Source organism: Ctenocephalides felis, unplaced genomic scaffold (genome assembly GCF_003426905.1).
Source record: "Ctenocephalides felis isolate EL2017-DRISC unplaced genomic scaffold, ASM342690v1 CF-g0.4_SCAFFOLD_01886, whole genome shotgun sequence".
NCBI classification, from domain to species: domain Eukaryota; kingdom Metazoa; phylum Arthropoda; class Insecta; order Siphonaptera; family Pulicidae; genus Ctenocephalides; species Ctenocephalides felis.
In genome coordinates this window covers 123778413-123804376 of record NW_020538040.1, presented here as the reverse complement: position 1 = coordinate 123804376, position 25964 = coordinate 123778413, and the positions used below count along the sequence as shown (strand labels likewise).

The following is a 25964-nucleotide window of genomic DNA, read 5'->3' as shown; positions in this document are numbered from 1 at the left end:
TCGGCTGGATAAAGCCGCGAATAGAGCACCAGACAATGGTGACCCGGCAGAACTGAGGCCAACATTAGTACGCGTAATAATAAAAAAAAGAGAAAAAATATTTAAAAAAGAAAAGAAAAACATTATCAAAAATCAAATTAATAAAACTCATAATCATAATCAAAATTATTAAAACTAATTCATTATTGCATCATCTTACAAAAGAAAACACGAAAATACACGACGTTAAAATATAAAATATAAAAAAAAACTATACTAATACTACAAACCAATTACTCTATACCTACTTATAATACAACAATCCAGCTGGTCAGATATGAATAGCATGCCTATGTTCCAACTATTTGAAAAAAAAAAAAAGTCCTTGTTAAACTAACAAATCCGAATCGGCACTGTCTGCCTGGCTCAAAAAACTTTGACTCTCTGCACGCGTTTCGTACGCGCCAACCATCTCACCCCGTGAGTTTCTCAAAATTCTTACACTTTTACACATAGGCACGCTAGTCTTTATGCTAATTCTCCCCCGTAAAATTACTTAAAAATAAAACCAACGATAATAGCAATTTGTTAAAACTTGTTAAATTGCTAATCTTTCACTTGACTAACAAAAGTGACAAAAACTTGACTTATTCAGATAACTTTCAAAAACTTTTAAACTGATTAATATTATTATAATCTAATTTTCAACTTAAATTAAATTTTCCTATATAAAATAAAAAGTAAACATTTTTATCCTATGAATCTAGTTGAAAAAAGTTAACAAATTTATCAGCTAACAGAAAAAGAAAAACATAAATTTCTTTGTAGTAAACCGTTACTTATTTAGCAAATCTTAACTATTTAATTTATATAAGTAAGGAAAAACTTAATATTTTTACAACTTTCTTGGTCTACATAATATTCTGAACTAATAATTAAAAAAAAAAATCACAAATAAACAGACTTTTTTTTTAAAAAAAAAATCATGGTAGACCTTAATTTAATTAAATTATCCTAACTATTTTATTCATAGCGTGTAAAAGTAAAAAGTAATCTTGCCTCATTCGTCTTTAAAATCGAAAAATTTGGTAATTACAGGGTTTGTTAACAACCGCGAATAAAAAAAAACTAAATCAAAAATATATGAAAACCGCTATAATTATTTGTGTTTATCTGTACTTATATCCGTACTTATGTTTAAAAATATTGTTAAAAATGACAACAAAATGCATTATGCGCGCGAACATTTTCAAACCGTTTAACAATCACTGGGTGTGAGTATGAAATTTTGCACTTGTACGCCATGCCTGTGTCGCGCACAGGTCAGGTCAAAATCACTGAAAAAAGGATACTTGAAAGTTAAATTTCTCCGAAAAATGGCCATGTGTTTTGCGTGACCGCGCGTATGTGCGCTAGAGTGTACAATATTTGAGCTTACTAGAAAAAATATATTCGACTATTGGAATATTATTTTAGAAAATTAAAAATATTTTTGTGGATATATTATCGCGATTTTTATAATAAAAAAAATAAAATGAAGTAAAAAAATTGCACTTACTACATCTACGATTATGTGAAAATATAATTTTTTATTTATTTATTTTTTTTATTGCTTACTATTCAAACATAATAATGTAATAATTTGTAATACTGTAAAACAAAAATGGGGAGAAAAAAAAATAGAATTAAATTAATAGAGCAAGAATTAAAATTGAATTCGATTAGAAAAAAAATACAATTTTGTTATTTTATAAATTTTATTCTATTGAATATTCAAAACTATTTGCAACGCACCAAAAAAACGCAAAAATTATAATAAAGTTTAACAAATCCATTAAAATACAACAACTAATAAAGTTTCACACTCACGCCTTATTTAAAATCAAATCAATGATTTATAATTTCAAAATATTAGGATACGCGCGCTTTTAAGGAACAAAACTACAGATAAACACATGTAGCAATACACATACGAAAATACACACACATAAAGAAATTGCGCGACGTTTAAAATTTGATTTATTTCTATCAACTTCTATAAAAATTACGAACGCATTAAAAATACAACCGAAACACGTAAACAGTGGGAGCTACTCGCTTGGTTTTTTATTAAGTATTATTAAATATAAAATAAAAATTTGTAAGTTGGGGATCGAATGCGTTTTCACCATTGTGACGAGAATTGGGTTGAAGCCCCCTTCTTGGGATATGCAATGGCTGCCAAATATTATATTTTAGCCTTGCAACCCCGTTACGAAGGGGTTACTTCAACACTCCAATCGCCCGCTAAAGTACCTGTAATTACCTGTGGGGGTTAGTAGCTACTATACGAATGAAACCAAGATTACTTTCATAACTAACTCTATTTAAATAATTAATAATTCATTGCGCATGTATTTGTGGAACATGACCGTGCTTGCATACGGTCATGTTCCCTAACTAGTACCACTTATTCTTATATCATTGTATATGTGCTTATATGGACTATGAGGGGAGAATAGCTACAGCTTATAATTTACATTATCTGACCTTTAAGCTGGACCTGTCTTGTTGCACAACACACACACAACTAACACTAACGTATCCCAAGGCGTTCGCCTATGGGATACGTCTTCGTTGGCTCTAACTTCTTAATTGCCAGGATCTCCGGAGCGTCTCTCTGATGGACCCCAAGAACCAATGGATAGTTAGGGGTAGTGGTAGGGATGGTCCCGTACCCTGGGGTTGACGACTATCAGGCGACAATAATTATCAATACGACGATAATTATGATTATCGTCACAATATTGCACATTGATCCCCAGACATATTGCATTTTGTTTCTACTTTTTGCGTTCTGTGTCGAGATTTATAATATTTATCTTCAAACTGCAACGCGGCGCTATCGCGCTTGTTATTGGTTTTTGGGGAAGGCCGGATCCATTGTTTTCAAATTTTCAAAAAACTAGTCGTGTATGGCATTGTGCCTTAAGGCAAACTGCTGGAACTTCCCGTACCGTAACGAAATATTTGAGAATAATTAAATGTTTTCAAATTAATTAGATTAATATAAATACTGTAATATTTTCGAATTAATTCGTAGAATAATTATATAATTATATAAACTGAATTTGAAAGTTAAAATTATTTATTTAAAGTATATAAGTGAGCTTTAGAACTTTAGCCAGAATTAAAATAAAATCTGAATTATTTACATAAACAAAAAAAAAATTCTTTTGTAAAAAAAAATTGAAAAAAAAATTTTGAAACAAAATGTTTTTTCCAAAAGCAATTATTTTGTCATAACAAGCAGAAAGTTTTTTGAATCATTCAAATCGGATGTTCCGTTCTCTTAAAACCCCGATTTCTAATTTCTGCACTCTTTGGTTCGTATGTCCGTAACGGAGGGACCGGCCTTTGCAAAAAACTAATCAGCACATATCCCTATCAATAGGAATGTAATGTTTTTTGAACCATTCAAATCGGTTGATCCGTGCGCCCAAAAACGAGGGCGAAAAAATGCGGACATACAAAACACACACACACACATTTTTATGCACATCCTACGGGAAGTTAAAAAATCAAGATATATCAAATTTTTTAAATGTTTAAAAAATAAAAATTTGAAAACTTTAAAAAAAATTGAATTACGGTTTTAAGTGCACATTAAAAAGGGAACACAAGTTTAAAGAAATCTTAAAATAGATCGTTTTATTCAGAACAAAGATCGCAAGTCATATAATAATATGTTATGTCCTAATTTGAATTTATTATAATTTATATATTAAGAGCTTTGATTGGTTTTCGTAAAATATCGTAAAATAGGTCACAAAATTACAACACATACAATAACAAAAAAATCAAAATTTAATCGACATAAATTAAATACTGCTACAATAGGAATTTTAGAAACATCTTTTTTAATTTTAAATACAATAGGGAGCTACAGAGATTTTAAAAAGATCGTTTTTATTAACATATAGAAATACTAACACACGTAACTAATTGTAAATACTATTTTCTAGTTTTTAATATAAATAACTAAATTTTTATGGAAATATAATTACCAGTCCTATTCTCTCGGAATGTCTGTGTAAAGTTTCTTGTGCAGATGGATGAACATATTGTCTAATAGCCAAATTTAAAAACCGTCTTTCGTATAATCTTCCATATGTAAAAACACACACCATAGTAAATAAAAACATTGAAATATAACATATTTTTATATAACGATTTTTAAATAAATTAACTGTATTAATTATCATACTGGAATATATTTTATTAGTTCTCAAATAGACCCAAAATTATCTAGTTAGTTGCGTTATCTAAAATACAATATTGATATTATTGACCGTAATTAAGATAATTGTTTAATAATGTTTTCAATGAACTAAAATTCGTTTTAGTAAAATTAGATTGCTTCATTTTCATGGTATTGTGCCGAAAGCATTATCAAGTACGTCGTCACTCTTTGTTTGCTGAGCACAAATGACTTTGATTTAATATGATTGAGACTTGTAAGACAATGTTGAAGTATTATACCTTGTACTAGAGTAGCAAATTGATTTTCAAAATTGAAATATACGTTTTAAATTTAAATTTTATAATTTATATAAAATTAAAGAAAAATATTTTATATAATATGAATCTTATTCGCTACATTTCAGCACTATAATAATTTAAACGACATTTAAATGGATTATTTATAATTATTGAATTTTATTTATTTTTATAATATTGAGAAATTTTGTTTATTAATTTTATTATTATTATTATTTGCTTTTATTTTATATTAAATCATCATACTACGGATATCATTTTAATGAAAATACTATACTTTATTTTGTACTTTTTTTATTTAAGTTTATGTTATTGTTCATTATTGTTACTAGATGTTAAATTATTTAGCAGTTGTAACAAAAATTGTAATTAAAAAAAATTAATGTGTACTGCAGGCAGACAATTACTTCTTCTATTTTATAAAATGGTACAATTGAAACAATTTGTAATTTCCTGTAGGGTAACTTATAGTAATCGCAAAACGAAAATTATTTTTTTCATATTTCTACGTTTCAATCCCTTTTGAACATTTTGGCATTCCTCAGAAAAAATTGATGTATGAGTGTGTGTAGTATGTATGTATTTTTTTTTTTGTGCGGATGCAAATTTTCGTCGACGATATCCCGAGCACAGATTACCCAATTTGATTGATTTAAAAAACATTCGATTCGTATTGCCTGGAAAACGTTTCCTAATTAGTTTTTGGCAGAGGCAGGTCTAGCCGTTTTGAAGATACGGGGCAAAATGTCAATTTAATTTTTGATAAAACGGAGCGTCTGATTTGAATGATTCTTAAAACATTTCACTTGTATTGACGGAATGAAGAATTGATTAAATTTTTGTGAAGGCAGGTCCAGTTGTTTCGCAGATTCTATAAAAAAGTTAAGAGTAATGTTTAACCATTAGGCTGCATTAAAACAGCTACGCATCGCGATCTTAATTAAAAATTTAAAAAAAAAATTACGGGTACGCGAACTTCCTGCAATATGCTTTAAGGCACGATGCTTTGCGCCACTAGTTTATAATTGGTAATAGTTTATCCGTTGTCGATATCGAATTTCGGTATTTATGAACACCACTGTAGATAATGAAAACAATCAGATCTCATTGAGACAATAACCCATAGTGCGATGATTCGTTCTTAATGGCTTTTGTTATATGATTCAAAAAGCATTCGCACACTTATCACTTTCGATATACCGAAACAAAATTTACTGCTTTTATTACATTGCTCATTTATAACTTTTTGTATTTTCATAAAGTACAAAACTAGTTGGAATTGGTATTTGGCGTGAGGCAAGTTTCATGAACTTCCCGATATGTGTAAATAATCGACTTAATCAATAAGAAATAAATTAATTTATGAGTGACTAAAAGTATTCCGAGTGGATTTATTACACATAATTGAAAACGAACGAACACGTTAACTGGAAGTGTTTACTAAAAGCAAATTTTCAAAAATCAACAATTTTTATAATTGAACCAGTTTCCGTAGGTCTTTATTGGTTTAGTATGTTATTTTAAGACCAGGTGCTTTATTGCAATACCAAGTAAATCGTCTAATTTTAATTTTAACAAATGTCAAAAAAACTACTCATTTTCTCAAACTTTGATGAATTTTTAAAATTAAACTACTTGTCGTAACACGTAAGGCCGCAATATTTCAGTAAGTTCTGATATATATCGCCAAAAAAGTTCCATAAAAATCGGCTTATTTTCGGCCGATCGTCGCACAACACCGAGAAACGATAATCCTCATCGAGATACATCAAATGGCTTTTAAATTTCTGAAATCGGTTCAGGCGTTTTTAAGCAAACGTCTAATTTTGACAAATGCCAAAAAAACGATACTACACGAATTTTTAAAGTTAAACGAGTTGTTGTAGGGCCGTAATATTTTAGTATGATCTATAAGACTATGGTATCTACCGTCAAATAAATAATAATAAAAATCGTCGAAAAATTTTTTTAACACATTATTACAAGAAAACGGTCCGGCCGATCTTTACCAAAAACTAATCAGCACGGTTCCCAACCAATATTTTTCGAACAGTTTTTGAATTTACAAAGTCGATTCAGAATTGCGGGCTGAAACGTAGACGAAAAATTTTTCGATTTACAAATAAAAGGTTCGGCCGATCGTAGCGCAAACTGACAAACGATAGTCCTCATCGAGATACATCGAACAGCTTTTAAATTTTTGAAATCGGTCCAGCTGTTTATGAGAAAACGTCGATTTACGGCAAAAAAATCTCTTCACATACACATACACACACATACTCGTACATATTTTTTCCAAATTTGGTCTCATTCGATTCAGAATGGCTTGAAACGTCGAGAAAACATAATCTGGTATAAAGTAAATATTTTTTTTTCAGGTTTAGGAATATCTATATGCATAATAGGCTTAACGTAGAGTTCACATGGAACCCTAGCTCCATACTTGTTTATCTATGCCTAGCTCGTTTTTAATTTGCCGTACGATATGTTCAGTGCTGGATTTACAGTAGGGGCAATCGGGGCTACTGCCCAGGGCGGCAAATTTTGGGGGGCGGCAAAATTTGGATAGTGAGAAAAAAATTCTATACAATATAATCAACTTTTTTGACAACATTTTTTATTTCAAGAAATATAATTAACAAAACATAATACGATTGCAATGCAAAATTTGGGTTCAAATAAATGTTAACTAAAATTTATTATTTTGCCTAGCCTCCCTCTCCGAACGTAAATTATCAAATTGGTTATTAAGTTATCGAATTTGGCAATTTGGCTAATATAAAGATCCGTAAACAAGGTGAAAGTTTAAGAAGAATATGTTCTTCAGTTCTCGAGATCTCTTAAAATGACGTATTTGTGCACTTCCAAGCTTTATAGCGTCGAAAAAAAAATTTAAACTAGTGACTCATGGCATTTTACTTTAAGACAAATTACTGAACCATCCCTTACTGAAAATTACATTTTATAAAGAGCTTTAAATTTTATTGAAAAATAAAAAAAAGACTTCTAAAACACATTTTTTGTATTTTGAAATTTTTCGAAAATTACGAACTTTTTACTAAGCAATCGCGCTACGTAGCTGTTTCAGAGAAGAAATATCGAAACTCAATTACCATTTTTCGTAATTGCCTGTACCAAAAGCTAATCAGCACGTCTCCCCATCAATACAAATCTAATATTTTTTAATTATTCAAGTCGATTTCGAGAACACGGATCAACCGATTTAAATGATTTCATTCCTATTGATATGGAGACGTGCGATTAGTTATTGGTCAAGGCAGGTCCAACTGTTTTGAAGATACGGGCCAAAATGCCAAAAATAATAATTCAGTTTTTGAGAAAAAAGCGACCAATAACATTCAAAAAAAATTACAGAATAAATAACTGCTTAAATTTATGGGGGGCAGGTCTAGCGGTTCGATGGTTTCGATGGTTTCGATGGTTTAATAAAAAAAATTGAAAAAGAAACATTTGGCGGACAAAAGTTTATCATAAGACATAGACACATTAAATTATCAGATATTTTAAAGATATTAGAATAATAAGTATAAATTTTGTTTACATTATATAAGTTGTGTAACATTGTTTATCCGTTAGACTGCGACGCGGCCCTTACGCGCTTCTATATTTTACCCCTCGCAGCTGAAGCAGCGCGATTGCTTTAAAAAAAGTTCGAAAGTTCGTAAAATTTCAGGGATGGGGCGGCATTTTTGTCAGTGCCCCGGGGCGCCAAATTTCTAAATCCGGCCCTGGATATGTTATCAGCAATCACAAAAAAATCGAAAATATTTTTTTTATATGTTCTACGTTTCAAGGTCTTCTATGTTCTACGTTTCAAGGTATGTGCGGATACAACTTTTGTCCACGTTTGCGGAAGCATGGATCATCCGAATTAAACAAAAAACATTTTTCTTGAATTGACATAATGTAGAATTGATTTATTTGTGCGAAGTCAGGTCCAACGGTTCCGGAGATAAAATAAAAGTTAAAAAAACGCCATTTGACGGTAAAAAATGATCATTATTATGCACATGCACATAGAATTATCATATATTTTATAGAAATTTTGATAATAAGTACAAATTTTGTTTTCATTTCTATGGGTTCCGTATCAAAAATTATAATATTTAAAGTTGACTTATATAGTTCAAATAGGCTTCAACGAATAGTATTTGCACCTTTATACAATTCGGCCGAATTCCGAATATTTGAATACTACATGTGATGGAGAAATAAACGATAAAATTATAAAAAGCGATTTTTTTTATACATGTACATGTATTACTAATTATTTCTATTTTCTTTTATAAACTCAATATTATTTCTTATATATTTCTTAGGAATGCTAATCATAACACAATAAATAAAAAATGATCAAGAATATTGTTTGTATATTTTGAGTATCAATAATAGCTCTTTATTTGGAAATGCTTAGATTTCATATAATGATCTAATGATTTTATTATATTGATACAACACATGCGTGTAACTATTGAACGATTCACATTAAATAATAAAAACATGTAATAATAAAGTATATTGTGAATATTCAGAAAAAAGTTTTTCACGTGTTTATATAATGTCAAAAGTTATTATATTATATATATATATAATAATTTAAACTTTATCAACTTTTGACAATAACGAAATTATGTAAACCAAATACAGATCAATCGCGAGCTCTTTATCGCATAAAAGATAAAACACCATGATGCTGTCGCTGAGCGGCCGCGGCGCTTTTGACTTTAACTGTTCGATATTCGGCCGAATAGTAAGTTACTATTCGGTATTCGGCCGGATAGTAAGTTACCATTCGATATTCGGCCGAATATTAAAAAAGGTGCCAAATATGCCGAATACCGAATAGTAACCGAATATTCGGTGCAAGTGTAGTTCAAACAAATGTTCTCGATATATTCGACAATATGAATCAACCAACTTGAATGGGTATCAGAAACTTTCAAGAAATTCCAAGAATAATTTTAAATTAGTGTACGAAAAGTTCCAGCAATTTGCCTTAAAGCACAATGCCATGCAATACTAGTTATATAATAATATAAAAAGATGAATTGAACCTATCGCTACGACCTTCATCTATAGACGACATTCGCGTGACGACCTGTGTGTATGAATGACGCCTATAGATGACATCTAGTGTGACGAATTTTGCTGAAATATTTAATATCTTGGCTCAGAATTAGTCCAAATTATTGAAAATTCTGCTTTGCTATATAGTGGTTTTACTTTTAGAGAAGTAACCCAGTAAGCACGCGACATCAGTGCAATAGTCGCACTGATGTCGCGCCGGCGACATGAGACATCGCCGCGTCGTAGTCACGAATGTGTTATTGAGATGGATTCTACACTTGAATCAACATCGCATCGCGATGTCTCTCTCGCGACCACCGTACGACATCTTAGCAATATCCAATTTTAGTATAAATGCAAGCATATTTTTTTTACAGAATTAATAGACAATTTATTAGAAAAGCATTTATTTATTTATAATAATTACATATTATTGAAAGATTACAAATTGGTATGACAAACGTTTACGGATAATTCTACTTTAAAACAATCATAAATAACATAAATCCTAATTTACAATTATAAATAAAATAATAATTTATATTTATATAATGATCCACATTACTCAATCTTAATATATATATATATATATATATATATATATATATATATATATATATATATATATATATATATATATAAATAACTATAAAATAAAAATAAATATATTCAATAGATAAGTCCTGGATTTTTTCAATTTATTGATTGTTTCTTTTCCGAACAGTAAATCCAATAATAAAAAACAATTTGTTTTTTGAAGATGTTTAATACGACGTTTCGGAACTAGGTACGTTCCATCATCAGGTTTATTCTGTAATAATTTATATATCCATATCACTAATATTTTTTTGTTAAAAACACTCGATTTTTTTGGAAGATATTTGACTTAAACACACAAACCTGATGATGGAACGTACCTAGTTCCAAAACGTCGTATTAAACATCTTCAAAACATTTTTTATTATTGGATTTACTGTTCGGAAAAGAAACAATCAATATATATATATATATATATATATATATATATATATATATATATATATATAAAGAACAGTGATGTGTAATCTTATGTATAACAAATTTTTGTACATATTTGAGGAATTACTTATACAGTAAAAACTCGATTTACAGGACTAATTGTTGTCAATAGGCATTTGGCTAACCAAAAATCCAGATAATCGAATGTATTAAGAATTATGTTGTGTATTTATTAAAAATAACAAGTACATACATAGACAGTGTTTATTAAGAAACACTTTCTTACGAATGTACATATATATTTTCTTAGATTACATTACATACATATACTAAACTGCAGCATTAATCATGCAAAAATTCAACTTGTAGGTATGTACAAGTTGAATATTTGCATGTATATATAAATTGCTCGAGGTTTGTAGTTTGCATAATCGAAATCCAGATAAACGAGTTTCTACTGTACATGGAACAGATATAATTTCTGAACCTATATCATTCTCTAGTCTTGACCTATTTACAATTGTGCTCCTCAAATATTGTCTTGACTAAAATAACTTCTTAGGTCTGCCATCTACTCCTAGGGCGAAAAAGTATATGACTTGTCTCATCTCACTACCGTTTCATCGCACTTCATTATACGTGAAGATTTTCTAAAAGAATGAACATAATATGTATCTATTAGGAAATGTTATATATATATATATATATATATATATATATATATAGTACAAGAGACTTACAAATTCAAAAGACAACTCCCCATCTTCACTGACTGTAATTCATCCACAAATTTAACAAGCGGGATTAACTCCGAATGCATTATTTTGAACCATCAATCTTCACGAAACGATCCCAAATATCATCATGTGTTTGATCTTGTAAAATTGACTGGATTTCTATCTTCAGTATCATTTTTCTATGACAATACAGCGGCGTGCTTTTTCTAACCTCTTCATTTGATGTATCGTTCATGTATCTTTCATAATACCATACGAATATCAAGTTAAGTAAACGTTAAATAAATTAATATAGTTTAATTAATACAGTTATATATATGATGTACTTACTTTTCCATTTTATTTCAATGCTAAGTTTACTAACAAGATAAAGCAAAACACTCTTTGTTGACAACCGGCCATCTTTAATCCTAGATAATCCTACTCATAGATTCTACTGTTCCTGTACCACAGTAGTGTTACCACATAACAAATTCACAAAATTCACAAGTTATTCTTTTAATATTTGATATTTATTCCAAACAACAAATAGAATTAGAACTAAGCATCTTTTGCTAAATATTTTGTTTATGATTAGATTATTAAAAATATATATTTGCGGATAAAAAATTATTTTTGAGCATTTCTATTCAAACCTCGCGCCATCAGTAGAAGCATTTCGGGCAATACTTGTTTTTTTTTTATTTATTTATACTTGAACATTTATTAAATTGAAATAATTTTAACAGAGATCAAAATAATTAGTACGTAATTTCGATTTTTATTTGATTTTATTTTTAAATAAAAATTTTGAAAAAATAAGACTTTTGAGATTTTTTAAAAAAATATGACTTTTTTGGAAAATTTGATTTTTTTTGTCCCGAAATTTTTTGAAAATTTTGAATTTTTTTCAAAGCAATAATGCTACGCGGTTATTTCAGAGAAAAAATACCGAAGCGCGTAAGCGCCGCGCCGCAGTATAACGGATAAACTTTAAAAATGTTAACAAAATGTATAATTATTATTAAAATTTCTAAAATATAAGATAATTTGATGTAACGGTTCTCTCTCAATATAAATATAGCTTTTGATAGCCTTCATAAAAAACGACCGATCGGTATGTCACAATTGCAATTTTAAACGAACATCTACACCACATTGGTTTATTGTCACAGCGGGGATGTTGGCAGGGATTTATATAGAATATTGCTGCAACATCACGTGCTTACTGGGAAGTTTTTTAATTTTAAATATATTTTTATCGCAATAATTGGAAAATCTGAAAATATTTTATGTAACAAATACTTGGGCAGTTTACTGACTCCTATATCTGCGTTACCCCGTGGAAAATACTCTCGTAGAAAAAAGGGTTAATTTATGGCAAATTATGGGCGCCGAATCAATTCATGGTGTTCGGGATTAATTATTTATAACAAATTTTAAAGAAATTAGAAACTTCAAATTATTATTGTAGTTTTGTATTTTCTGGTAGTGAGGTTGTTCGGAGCAATTTTTAACGATCACCATTTGAAAAGTAAATGAAAGTGAATCCGCAAATTATCCGTTTCATTGAAGTGCACTTTGGTAAACCACATTTTTTGTTTTTTGGTCTGACGTTAACACAAACAAAGCGGATGGTTTTCCAACTCGTGAACAGGCAACGTATAACTGCAGTTATACGTTATAAACGGAAGACCAGTCGGAATCATTGGTATGTCACCAAATCGCCAGCAATTTTTGATTGAATGGTGAAATTCAGTGCGTGTACATCATTATTCTTTGCGGCAAGAATTGCTCGTTGACCTAACCAAGCATAATTCTCACTAATGTCATTACTCGAATTTTTAATTACGGTGCGTTAAGTTGCAGCAGCTTGCATTAAGGCACGATGCCATGCACAACTAATTTTCTAAGCTATAAACCTTGCGGAGCCCGAGACCTTTCCAACGAATGCAAAATTGTCGAAATCGGTTCGTGCGTTCTGGAGTTATTTCGTCAGGAAGGAAAACCCGACTTATTTTTATATATATATATATATAGAAGATATATATATATATATATAATATATATATATATATATATATATATATAAATTGTCACATGAATTTTGATTTCATATTGATTATGTATTAATATTGATTATGTATTAATATAGATAAGGCTTCGAGACAAAAATATGCTTCAAATAAACTTTGTTAGCCAATAACTAAAATACTTTTTGAAGTTTAGATTAAGGTCGTAAGAATTAAAAAAAAAAGTTTATTTCATATTTTCATTGGTTCAACTATTCAAAAATATGTGTGCAAGAGATTTTAAAAATTTTAATTATTTTCTGAGATGTTTGACTGTGATAAACCTCTTTTGTTTTTTTCCTCGAAACTGTCTATTTCTCAACTTCTACTGATCGATTTACTTGGAACTTGTGCAGTCTTACCTCTCTTCAGTATGGACTACGATCACCAAAAAATTCTGATATTTAATATTTTTTAAAAATTCGAAAATTGCAAAAAAAATTTTTTTGGACTTGCCCGTAGTTCACGCAATAGCGACATAATTCTAGATCTAGATTATTATTAATAATAATATCATATACACACTATATATAAATAATATAAATATATATATATATATATATATATATATATATTTGAGTTAAAAATTTGGGCGTTACATCAAGACATCTTAGCCTTCATTCAGTGGCAATTTAACTATACAAATTAAAACTAAAACTTAAACTTAACTATAAAAATTGAAACTAAACTATAGCTTTAATTTTTATAGTTAAATTGATTGCCACTGAATGAAGGCTAAAATGCTAGCCGAAACATATGGATTTTAAATAAATTTCTAAAACCTCTCATATTATTTTTATTGTCGTTGAAATTTTTTTATGTTGATAGACACCCAACATCCTAAAGAACATAAAATTTTACGGCCCTTTTTTTTTAAAAAAAAAATTTATGAATGTTTGAAAAAAAAAATTATATATATTATGTCTGTTAATAAAACTTTTAAGGTGACCAAAACCTAGAACATTAAAAATAAATTAACTAAAATAAAGCAAATTATTGCAAATAACTGTAAATATAAGCAAATTGTAAAATATATTTTTATTTACATTTATTGTTAATTTTCTCAAACTACAACATTTTTTTATTGTGTTTCTTTAAATTTGCAACACAATTGATTTTTTTTTCAATTGGTTCATTCATTATTTTTTCACAATAATCTCCAAATTCACTATCCACAAAGATATGCTGGCCAATATATTTACTAGGTTTTGCATTCTTTTTTGGTGGTGGAACAGGTGGATTAAAACACATTTGGCTGCCATCAAATTCCTTTAACAATTGTTCTGGGGACCTGAAAGCAAAAAAAAATATATTTTTTTGTACATTCATTAAATGAAAACATTTCTTAGAAGCCTTACAGTTTTCCTAGATCTGGTGCAAGACTGCCTTCACCAGTTGCTGGAACATTAGAAGCAATATTAACGGCCATCTGAAAAAAAGATAAAATAATGTACATTATACAACAAAAAAATTTTTTTAATATGTGCATAAAATATTATTGAAATATATCTAAATATACCTTCCTAACTATTGGGTGAAAATGTCTACTAGCAATAGATAGTTCATATAATGCCGTGCTACTTGCATTACAAAATTCAGGTTCATCTAGATACGGATCATACTTTCCAGTACCTAACGTATTATCTGTGTCCAATAGCAAATCTGAATTTTTGCCCTGAAAAATAAATATAATAATATAAAATTTTCAGCTTCTATATACATGCTAGAATTCCAAATCCCAAAACAGATAATTACTTTACCTGTTGCATCACAGTTCTTATAACACCAAGTAATGATATGGTTCCATTATGTAATTGATGTAATGAAAGTTGCATACATCTCTTCAAAAATGCAAGGAGTCTTTGTTGGGATAGTTGTTTTCGTCTTCTAATCAAAACATGACATAATGTCTTAACAGCAGTTTCTAAATCAATATTTGTTCGACCTAAAATATAAATTCAATAATATTAACTTATTTTAAAATATTGCATTATCTATAATACTAAACTGTAAATAATATATTTGATAATTCTCATTAATAAAACACTTAGAATTTAAACAAAACAAATAATGATTGGAATTACTGCAAAATGATAGACATATTTAAATAAGAATATTTTCAGATGAAACAACTATAGTAAAAAGATGTTTGACTAATTGCAGTTATGTTTTAAATATTATCAAAATTAGCACTAAAGCAATATCTACTTGTTTATCGTTCTTCAATAAATACCAACCTGCATTAATGTGCATTAAGTTTCTGTACAAATGTGTATAAAATCTCAAAGGATCTATATTCAAACACTCTCCTTGCCCTGACAATACAGAAAATACAGTTTGCACACACATCAGTTGATCTCTGTGATTCAACACTCTTTTTTCATCATCATCATCATCACCTGGTTGCATTAATGAATTCAATACATCAACTAAATCTGAGTATAATTCCAGATTTATTACATGGGAAAATCTGAAAATATTAATTGATAATTAATACACTTGCATAAAAAACATTTATTATTCACATTCAAGACATTAAGTATAGATACTGTCATTCAACAGTTCAAACCAGAAAAAAAACTGTATTAATAATAAAGACAAAAAATTAAAATATTTTTTTAAAACAGATATTTCCAAAATTTAAAAAATGTAAATGAATAAACTTACTTTGATAATCCTTCTAATGCCACACTCAAAACTTTTGAATTTGGGGCCCTCTTCAAAATTCTAAAGTATATAGTAAATAACACTTTGGTTATTTCCGTCATTTGTTTTTGCTTTGCTTGCTTATTCTCTTCAGCTTTTGTTTCTAACATTTCCTTCTCCAGCTCTTCTAACTTCTTATTACGTTTTCTTTCACGCTTGGAGAGTTTTAATAACTTTTGTTTTCTAGTCATAAATTTCTTTTGGCGTATTTCTTCTTCTTTTTCAGCATCTAAATTGACATCTTGAATTCGTAATGCTAATAAACAAGCTAAAGCATCTGTGTATACATCATGAGACTGTGCTTTCAAAAGATGGTTAATTGCACGAACTATCTAAATATTGAGAAAATAATATACATAAAACAAAGAATATATATATAGAAGTATTTTGAAATAAAACACCACCATAATGAGATCATATGTGACTCATGACAATGGTGTTTTAATGTTATCAAACTTACTACTAAAGAAATATCTCCTCGTTTATCATTCTTAAATATTGTTTTGCAACAATTACATATCATAGCTCTAATATTTTCCAGATTATGATTCAAAAAAGGTACTAACATCTTTGCAATGTTTTGTGAAAAGTTAAAATAGGGATGTGACTCTAATAATGAACACATGCAGCGAATAGCAATTTCAGCCAACTTTTTATCAGAATCGGTTAGTTTTTTTCCTAGCTTTTTTTTTAATGGAGCAGTCATTTTTTCAAGTTTTTGCAAGTATTTTTTATAGTAATTTAGCAGAGTTGTTTCATAACTTTGTAATTGCAATGTATCCTTTTTTAACTTGATACCAGTATTTTCTTGATGTTTTATTTGGTATTCTGGCAATATGTCCCGGAACACCTCAAATATGGAAACTGCTGCCAATTTTCTTATCTAAAACATAATATTTATTAACAATAAGTTTAATAATTCAAATAATAATAATTTTTCATCATCATTATTTATAAATTATAATAAAATCCTTCAATTTAATTAATATATGTCTACTAAATATTTTCAAAAACTTACAGTGAACAGATTAGTAGTCCCATTCTTTGAGTCATCCAACAAATACAAAAGTTCATTAAAATGTTTCACTTTTTTTTCAGGACTTTCTAATAATCCTGAACAAAAGACTCCTATTCGAAATTTCTGTTTTTGTAGTTCTGCTTGTCGTTTTGCAAATAATTCTGCAACAGAGACTGGTTTTGTAGGATCTATTTCATTGTCATCTTCCAGTACAAAAATATCATCATCGTCTGAATCGTCATCATCTTTGCGAGTTTGCATGTTATGATCAATATTTTCTTTTACTTCTTCATCTTCATCATCTGGTATTTCTTCATCAACGCTACGCATAATCAAACCTGAAATAAATATTCTATTACAATTTGCGATAGATAAAAGTTTAATGCTTTCACTACCTATGTATTGGCTAGGTTACACTTTATTTGCAACCTTCAGAAAAATAAACTAGTCCTTTCATACTTTTTGATTAACACCCACCTGATTTTGTTTTTATTGGAAGCAATAACTTAGTTCTCTTTGAGTTCTTCTCATCAACATTTTCTTCTTCATACCGAGATTCAATCTCATTATCTTCTCCATCTAAATTTGGTTTCCTCTTACGCTGTTTTATTGGCTCACATTTATCTTTAAACCTGAATGTCGAATTAATATTAAAGAATAATAGAATTCAACTAGATTATAAAATACATCATCCGTTAATATTTTGCAATCTAGATTGCTGACACACAGGACTTCTCAACAACTCCAAAATTATTTTAACCATATATGAGAACTACTTTGCTTTTTAGAAGTTCTGCGCTTATCTTTATAATATAAGTTTTTAGGATTAAAATTCTTCTAGATTTGTTGACTCGTCATATGTGTCAATGAGTCTAAACAAACAATGGAGAAGAAAGCGTTACTACTTGATAAAACAAAATGAACAACTGCAATATGTATTACACTATAGCAGTGTTTTAAAAATGAGACATGTTTATCCGTATTACAAAAATGAATAAACATCCCAAAGTGAATCTTTATTGAGAATTATTGATATTATTTTCTCATTAAAAAAATCTTTAAAAGAAGTATTACAAATATAATTTTAATGCAATATTCTTCGCTAAGAAACGGATCAAATCTAAATACATATAATTACAATACAATGACAGTCATTACCGAATTTTATTAAGCAATGAATAAGAAGTAGATTTCTCAGCAACAGCTTTTTGCAAAAAAGACAAATCATCTTTTTCCACCATCTCGAGCATTCCTTGTCCATGATCACTCTCCTCTGAGTCACTATATACAACATCATTTTTTGGCGGAGGAACCTGATTATTTGTTTTTAATGCGACTTTATTTCGCTTGTTTTTTATCTTTCCTTGTTTAGTAAGTTTATTTTTTTTCTGATTATTTCGCTTGACCTTACTAATTTTATTTTGCTTTTTCTGGAATGATAATATATATGAAAAATAAGAACATTTAAATTTTTAACTGATATATTTAATTAAATATATTAAATTATATACCACTGCCATGATTAGTTACAATCATAAATTATTTATATTTTATTATTAAATGAAACAAAACTAATAAGCTATTATTATATTGTCTAGGCTAATAAGTTAAGGTTAGAAAAGACATAACCAAATTCTGAAAACGTGCGTAAACAACCAGGTGATGACGGTCATTGCATCCAACATGCAAACTGAAAAGATAGATGAGACAGGGTTAGTCAACCGATTTGCATAAAAAGCATAAAAATAACTATCATTCAAATACCCTAGACAATATACTAATACCATCTACGATTGCTACAATTATTGATATTGTATTGTATATACTCTTCTTTTATCTATGGCATTGCATATAACGCGTTTAATACCAATAAACGCGATAAAATAGATAAACAAGTATGGGGCCGTTCAAGTATTACGTAAGCACGGGGAATGGGGGTATTGATTTGCTTATTTTGCTTAATTTGGGTAAGAACTTTTGCTTACTTTTGCTGACATAAGGGGAGAGGGGGGGGGGTAAATAATTGTAATAAATCTGCTTACGTAATACTTGAATGGTCCCTATGCGCGCTACATTCTTTTTAAAATGCAAAAGTAATTAATAATTACAAATTAATTAAATTCATACGATTTAATCCAGAAAATAAATTTAAATAATGTTATTTAAAAGAATAGAATATTTCATAAATTAATAGATTCAATAAATTAGTAATAGATATGTATGCAGCCTCAGTACTACTATTATAGAACAGAGATAAAAAAAAACACATACAAAACATATACAAAGGCATATAAATAAAATACTATAGAATATTAAATAATTATTTGTGAAATAATATTTTTGCGTATTGCGTAAATACCTACCCTTAAACATCGCAACATCCTACACACGTTTACGATTTTCGAGAATTTACAAAAATAATCGTGTCGCCCATAATAGAAGAATAAACATAGACGTGAAGCAATTGGGTTAGGTTATTCACATCTGGCGACCAACATGCTTTTGACGTATTACCACGAATAGAACTGTCAAATAATCAAGACCAATATTATCAACAAATCTTCAAAATGATGTTAATATAATTGTTTAACCACGTTTATATTATTAAAAAATGGCGGAAGAATTAAAAAAATACCTTAATCAGCTGCTCCAGAGGTTGTTCAATATAATGTATTCTTTAAATACACAATCAGAATCTTCATTATCATAATACTTTTCTTACAGGGTTAATGGTTTGTTATGTATTCTCATAACAGATAGGGATGGCGTACCATTATTAAGGGTTGCTTCCGAAAGAGCCCCTGAGCTGTCTATGAGGCCAGGTTTTCTATCAACTTTTGGCATGGCTACAGACCAAGCTAGTAAATTAGGTCTAGGTCGTAATAAAACAGTTATTTGTATGTACTCAAATTATCAGGTAATAATAAGTTATATCATGATACTCTGTTTTATATATACTTGGCCGATTATTTTAACTACATTATTTCTTAGGTGATACAAATGAATAAGCAACCATTAGTTTTGAGTTTTGTAGGAACAGAAAGTTGCAACACAGGTCACGTTTTATCCCTCGAATCTCAAATTGAACCATTTCTGGAAGACTTAAGATTTGTGGTTAAGGATTCTTAATTAAGTATATTTTTAAATATTTATATATTCAATACTAATACATTTATAATGATAAAGAAATAAATTATAAAATATTTATTTGACTTTGAGGGTTATTTTAAATTTAAGTGACTTATGGTTTCATATCATTGGTGCTTAAACTTTTTTAATTTTCATTATATTATTTCCAACAGCAATTAGAATAAACAATTTAATGAGCTTTATATTTAAATTTTTATGTTTTCTTGATTTGTTTTTTCAAAAATATTTAATTTCAATTTATCAAAAATGTTATTAGTAGCATTATAGTTATTATTATAGTTTTAAATTGATGAAATTTTTTATATTGATAAAAATAAGTTGGGAGAAAAAAGTAAATACAAATCTGAATTAGGATCTTGAATTTTAAAATAATACAATTAAAATGTTACGGCGGTCCACTAGTCAGGGGTAAATTAGATTTCATATAAACATTGCACTTTTAGCTAATGTTGCTTTCTCTACAATTTTACAAATTTCGATAAGCATAATTTCTGCATAGTGCAATACATTTTTACCATATTGTTTAAATTGTAAATTCGAATTTAATCTGAATACCTGTCTCAATTGAATTTTGGTCATGCGACAAGTATCAATGGCAAACATAAGGGTCACATTTAACGCGATGTATAAATATAAAATTATAATTTTACTAAATCGTTTTGAAAACTATCTAATAGTTATTTTAATGCAATTTTAAAATTATTTATTTATGTAAAATGTAATTTACAATCTAGCTTTTTAGTTAAAACTAAAAATAAACTAGTGGGGTGTATGGCATCGTGCCTTAAGGCAAATTGCTGGAACTTCCCGTACCGTTACGAAATGTTCGAGGAATACTGAATGTTTTCAAATAGATTATTATAAATATTGTAACATTATGTAATATTTATAATAATTATCTAAACTGAATTGCAAATTTAAAATTATTTGTTTAAGTTATATTAGAACTTTAGTCAGAATAAAAATAAAATCTGAATTATTTTCGATATACAAAATAAACTAAAAAAAAAAAACAATATCAATTATTTTGTTAAGGCAAGCAGAAAGTTCTTTGAATCATTTAAATCGGACGCTTAGTTCTCTCGAAAACTGCCATTTCTTACATATTTAGCTCCGTATCTTCAAAATGGCTGGGCCTGCCTTTGCCAAAAACTAATAAACACTTCTCCCAATCATTACTAATTGAATGTTTTTTAGATCATTCAAATCGGATACTCCGTTCTCTCAAAAATTCGATTTCTATTTTCTGCACTCTTTGCTCCGTATCTCCGAAACGGCTGGACCTGCCTTTGCCAAAAACTAATCAGCTCTTTTTGTATCAGGAAATTTGTATCCATACATACATACACACACACACACATACACACACACATCCATTTTTTCTGGGGTATGCCAAAACGTTCAGAAACCTTCAAAACGCCGAGAAATGTAAAAATTTTCAATTCCGATTTTCGGCCCATTACAATAACTTACCCTACGGGAAGTTAAAAATTACGAATATTCATTCTTGAATTATGTCGTGGCATGGCTAGCGAATTGAATAGGACTTCTAAAATTCTGTGGCAAAATTACAGCTTTGCCATAGGTTTATATTGTACCTATTTCCCTTTCAAACACTCTGTTTATCTTCATATTTAAAATTTCAATTTCTACATTTTTTTGATAATATTTCTGCAAGTCATTAATGAACGTGCGTGTGTACATTGGGAAATACGAATTAATGATTATGCAAAAATTGATCTATTTTAAAAATTTGTCGCATCTAATTTTATCGTCGCTAATATCTAAGAATTGTTTTGAAAATGTTTCAGTGGACAGGTCAGGAAAAATGTAAGTTTTTCCATAAGCTTAGAAATTACTTGATCAACTAGTTATCAAGCTGAACAAAAAGAATTGGACTACTCACATGACTACTATGAAATAGAGATTTGTGGTAGGAAGGCAAACATTTGGGGTTGTATGTATTGTTCAATTCCGCATTAAAAGAATTAAAATAAAGAAAATTGATTCCAAAATTTAAAAAAAAAGTATTATGGTTGGCCAATCGTATAAAAATAAATAAACTTAGGCTTTTCTATAAATTTAAGAAAATAAGAATTAAAAATCAGTGAAAAACATTAACTGACTGAAAGCAGGGTGAAAAATAATACGATTACTTATATATATACAAAATAAGGGGTTTGTGATAGAAGGATGAAAATTTAAGACTTATATAATTGCGAATTATAAAAAATTATAAAAATACCCAGAAACTAAAAAAAAAACTTAAGGGGGGCGATACATGTAATCGCCTTAATTTTTACCATTTTTTGAGGACTTTTTAAACTGGGAAGGAATGATTGAATCTTTTTGAACTTTTTTAGGGTTATTTATTATATATTAAAATACACGAAAAAAATTATTTTTTTATTTTTTTTTTTTAAATGGCTGCCGTAAAAATAAATCTGCCAAGACCCCCTCGGAAAACGCCATCAATTTGCGGGCGTTCTCACTTTCGTGAGTTTCGTCGTTTTGAGAAAAACGCGTTTAAAGTTTTGACACATAGAACAGATAAGAGTTGAGGCGTGGCACTTAAATGAGTTTTTATTGTATAAATAATGATAATTTTGTTTTGAATATTTACAGGCATATTTTTGAGATGTTATTGTAACGATTTATGAAAGAAAAAAAAATCGATTTTTTTTTTCTTGTTACATGTATCGCCCCCCTTAAGTGACCAACCGTTATCACTTAGGTATGAAAAATAGATGTTGTCCGATTCTCAGCTATACTGATTCAGTATTACTGAGCATTGTTATAAAATTTTATAAAAATTAGTCAAACTCTTTTAATGGAGTATTGCGACGAACAACATGACACGAGAATTTAATATATGTATGTATAAATGTGTGTGGAGTATTATTAATAATATAAGCAAACAATAAAAACGAATATAAGCAATATAGAATAAATTTATTTAAAAAGGTTAATTGATACGTTTAGTAAATTGAAAATAAAAACTTTTACATATCTTCACGTTTTAAAAGTTTCTGAACATTTTGACATACCTAAGAAAAAATGGATGTGTGTGTGTATGCATGGAGACAATTTTTCGTCGACGATTTCGGATGGATGAAACAATTTGAAAACTCAAAAAGCAATCGATTCCTATTGATAGAGATATTAGTTTTTGACAAAGACGAAATATACAAGTTTTGGCAGTTTTTGAGATAATTAAGCATCCGATTTGAATGATTTAAATATCTTTCCGCTTGTGTTGACAAAACGATTGCTTTTGGGGATTTTTTTTTAATTTCCATATTTTTCTTTGAATATTGAATATAATTCGGATTTAAATTCTAGCTAAAGCTCTAAAGCTCACTTATATACTTCAAATAAATAATTTTAACTTTGCAGTTCAGTTTATATAATTCTTATAAATATTATCCAATGTCCTTTATTTTAAATCCGATTGATCAAGTTTCAAACGTCGTCGATCAATTTATAAGCTCTTATATTTTGTCTATAAATTACGAGTAATGAACGAAGTTACAGTACTTGTAAAAATCTATTAGAAAACATTTAATATTCCTTGAGACATGATGCCATACACCACTAGTTAATTGATACTATGCAGAACTTTTATAAACCTCGCTACAGAATATCTTACTCTTATAACTTATAATGAACATTAATTTCTACACTATCAAATGATATTTTAAAAATAATGCGTTTTATTACATGCATAAGTGTGTTTAAAACTATAAAATAAAATAAACCAGTCATTATCTAGATGGCTATCAGGACGCTTAGGATGTCATCGAACCCCAGGGCGCCTATCCCTTATTCTGGAGATATCGACTGCATGTATACTTCATATAAATTACTTAATTGGTCTCTAATTTAGACACAAAATTATGTGTGATTACTAAATAAATGTGAAGACAAGTAATAACAGTTAAATATATTGACCCCGAAAAATTGATACCTACCTCATAGATAAAATTATGCATAGGATAGAGCGGGGCACAAAGGACCTGTTTGAATTTGAGCAATTGTATAGTGAAAGCCAAACTAATTATATCACGAAAAATAACACGTATCAATCAAACAACTATCTGACTATGTTCAGTAAAACTCCCAGTTAATTCATGATTGCAGAAATGTGTTTTTGGGGCTTTTCAAAAATTTGTAATCTGGTCTTTTTTACCAGATGGTTTCTGAACATTTTGGCATACCTTTCAGAAAAAATTGCGTATGTGTATTACGTATGGATGCAATTTTTCGTCGACGTTTTCGGGCGCACGGATCAACTGATTTGAATGATTCAATAAACATTCGATTCCTAATTATAGTAAGATGTGCTGATTAGATTTTGGCAAATACAGGTTCAGCTGTTTTGGAGATACGGATTGGAGAAAACGCAGCATCTGATTTGAATGATTCAAAGAACTTCCTGCTTATGTTGACGAAACGATTGTTATTAGGGAAAGAATATTTTTTTGATTTCAAAATTTAAAAAAAATTCACTTTACAAAAAATGTTTTTATTTGAATATCGAAAATGTTTTGGTTTTAAATTTTAAATCTAGCTGAAATTCTAAAGGTCATTTATATACTTCAAGTGAATAATTTTAATTTTGCAATTCACCTTCCCTCTTCTTTTATTCTACCACCGATATCTCAGAAACAAGTAAATTAAAAATTATTTGAAAGTAGAAGGAAAAAATGTATAATTGATTCTTAAGACGTTGCTATCGGGAGAAAAACAGCAATATTTGAAAATTCATAACGAAAGTATTTTTTTTGTTGCTAGTTTTTTTGGATGTGAGCACTGTTGTTTGGTTTGCAAAACCTTAATATAATTTTTAAGTAATTGTTTCATAAGATGTTTTGTTACTTTTAAGTTAGATTCAACAGTTTTTTTATATACCCTTTATAAAAGCTTGAACGTGAGTAGGGTAAAAAGTTTTACTAAACCTTTATCCTAGCTAGGATGTTAACAATATAAAATAGTAAATAACAAAGTACAATAAGTTAAAAAAAGCAATTTTAAAGGACATGAATTAAATAGATAATTATTTCAACTCTGCTGATCAATATTTCTGGACAAAATACCTGGTCAACATTATATACAGTGTTATCTCTGTAAAAAATGTTGATGAATTAGCTGGGACTTTTACTGAACATAGTTAGATAATTATTGATAGAAGTTTATAAAACTTGCCCTAATTCCTAAAGTTAAATGGCACTTACGTATTATTATTTCATACAATCATAGCCTCTAAATATTTTTTTAAGAACTTTGCATTTCTAAACGTAAATTTCAACGATTTCATTTCATAATACTCAAGAGATATTTTTAAACTACAAATTAATATGCAATATAAAATATTGCTATTGTTAAAATTATTCATTTAAAGTATATAAGTAAGCTTTATGTATATAAAACTTTGACCAGAATTAAAATTAAAATCTGAATTATTTTCGATATCTAAAAAAAAATTCCTCAAAAAAAACATTTTGACATTTTTTTTTCCAACAGCAATTATTTTGTCAACACAAGCAGAAAGTTTTATGAATCATCCAAATCGAATGCTTAGTTCTCTAAAAACTGCTATTTTTAAACATTTTGCTCTGTATCTCCAAAATGGCTGGACTTGCCTTTGCCAAAAACTAATCACCACTTCTCCTAATCATTACAAATTGAATATTTTTTAGATCATTCAAATCTGATACT

At 28.6% G+C, this 25964-nt stretch overlaps 2 protein-coding genes and 1 long non-coding RNA gene across 3 annotated transcripts; 1 reads left to right on the top strand and 2 right to left on the bottom strand.

The window, feature by feature from the left end:
* Nucleotides 1-11011: 11011 nt before the first annotated feature.
* Nucleotides 11012-11727, bottom strand: LOC113378473. Its single transcript, XR_003367189.1, has 3 exons — nucleotides 11652-11727; nucleotides 11325-11560; nucleotides 11012-11234 (listed from the first exon to the last, which is right to left on the bottom strand). It is a non-coding gene; the product is annotated as an uncharacterized LOC113378473 (long non-coding RNA).
* A 2737-nt stretch (nucleotides 11728-14464) lies between these two features.
* LOC113377320 (nucleolar complex protein 3 homolog) lies at nucleotides 14465-18736 on the bottom strand (the record flags this gene model as incomplete). The annotated part of the gene is made up of 11 exons (XM_026617593.1): nucleotides 18608-18736; nucleotides 18255-18526; nucleotides 17574-17728; nucleotides 17097-17434; nucleotides 16539-16961; nucleotides 16040-16410; nucleotides 15610-15842; nucleotides 15133-15317; nucleotides 14892-15047; nucleotides 14731-14801; nucleotides 14465-14663 (listed from the first exon to the last, which is right to left on the bottom strand). Coding segments are annotated over exons 1-11 (2412 nt in total), but the record flags the coding sequence as incomplete, so codon positions are not given.
* Nucleotides 18737-19599: 863 nt separating this feature from the next.
* LOC113378193 (ragulator complex protein LAMTOR3 homolog) lies at nucleotides 19600-20225 on the top strand. The gene is made up of 3 exons (XM_026618724.1): nucleotides 19600-19751; nucleotides 19821-20013; nucleotides 20088-20225. The coding sequence occupies exons 1-3, from the start codon at nucleotides 19708-19710 to the stop codon at nucleotides 20223-20225; spliced, it is 375 nt and encodes a 124-aa protein (XP_026474509.1). The 5' UTR covers nucleotides 19600-19707.
* The last annotated feature ends 5739 nt before the right edge of the window (nucleotides 20226-25964 follow it).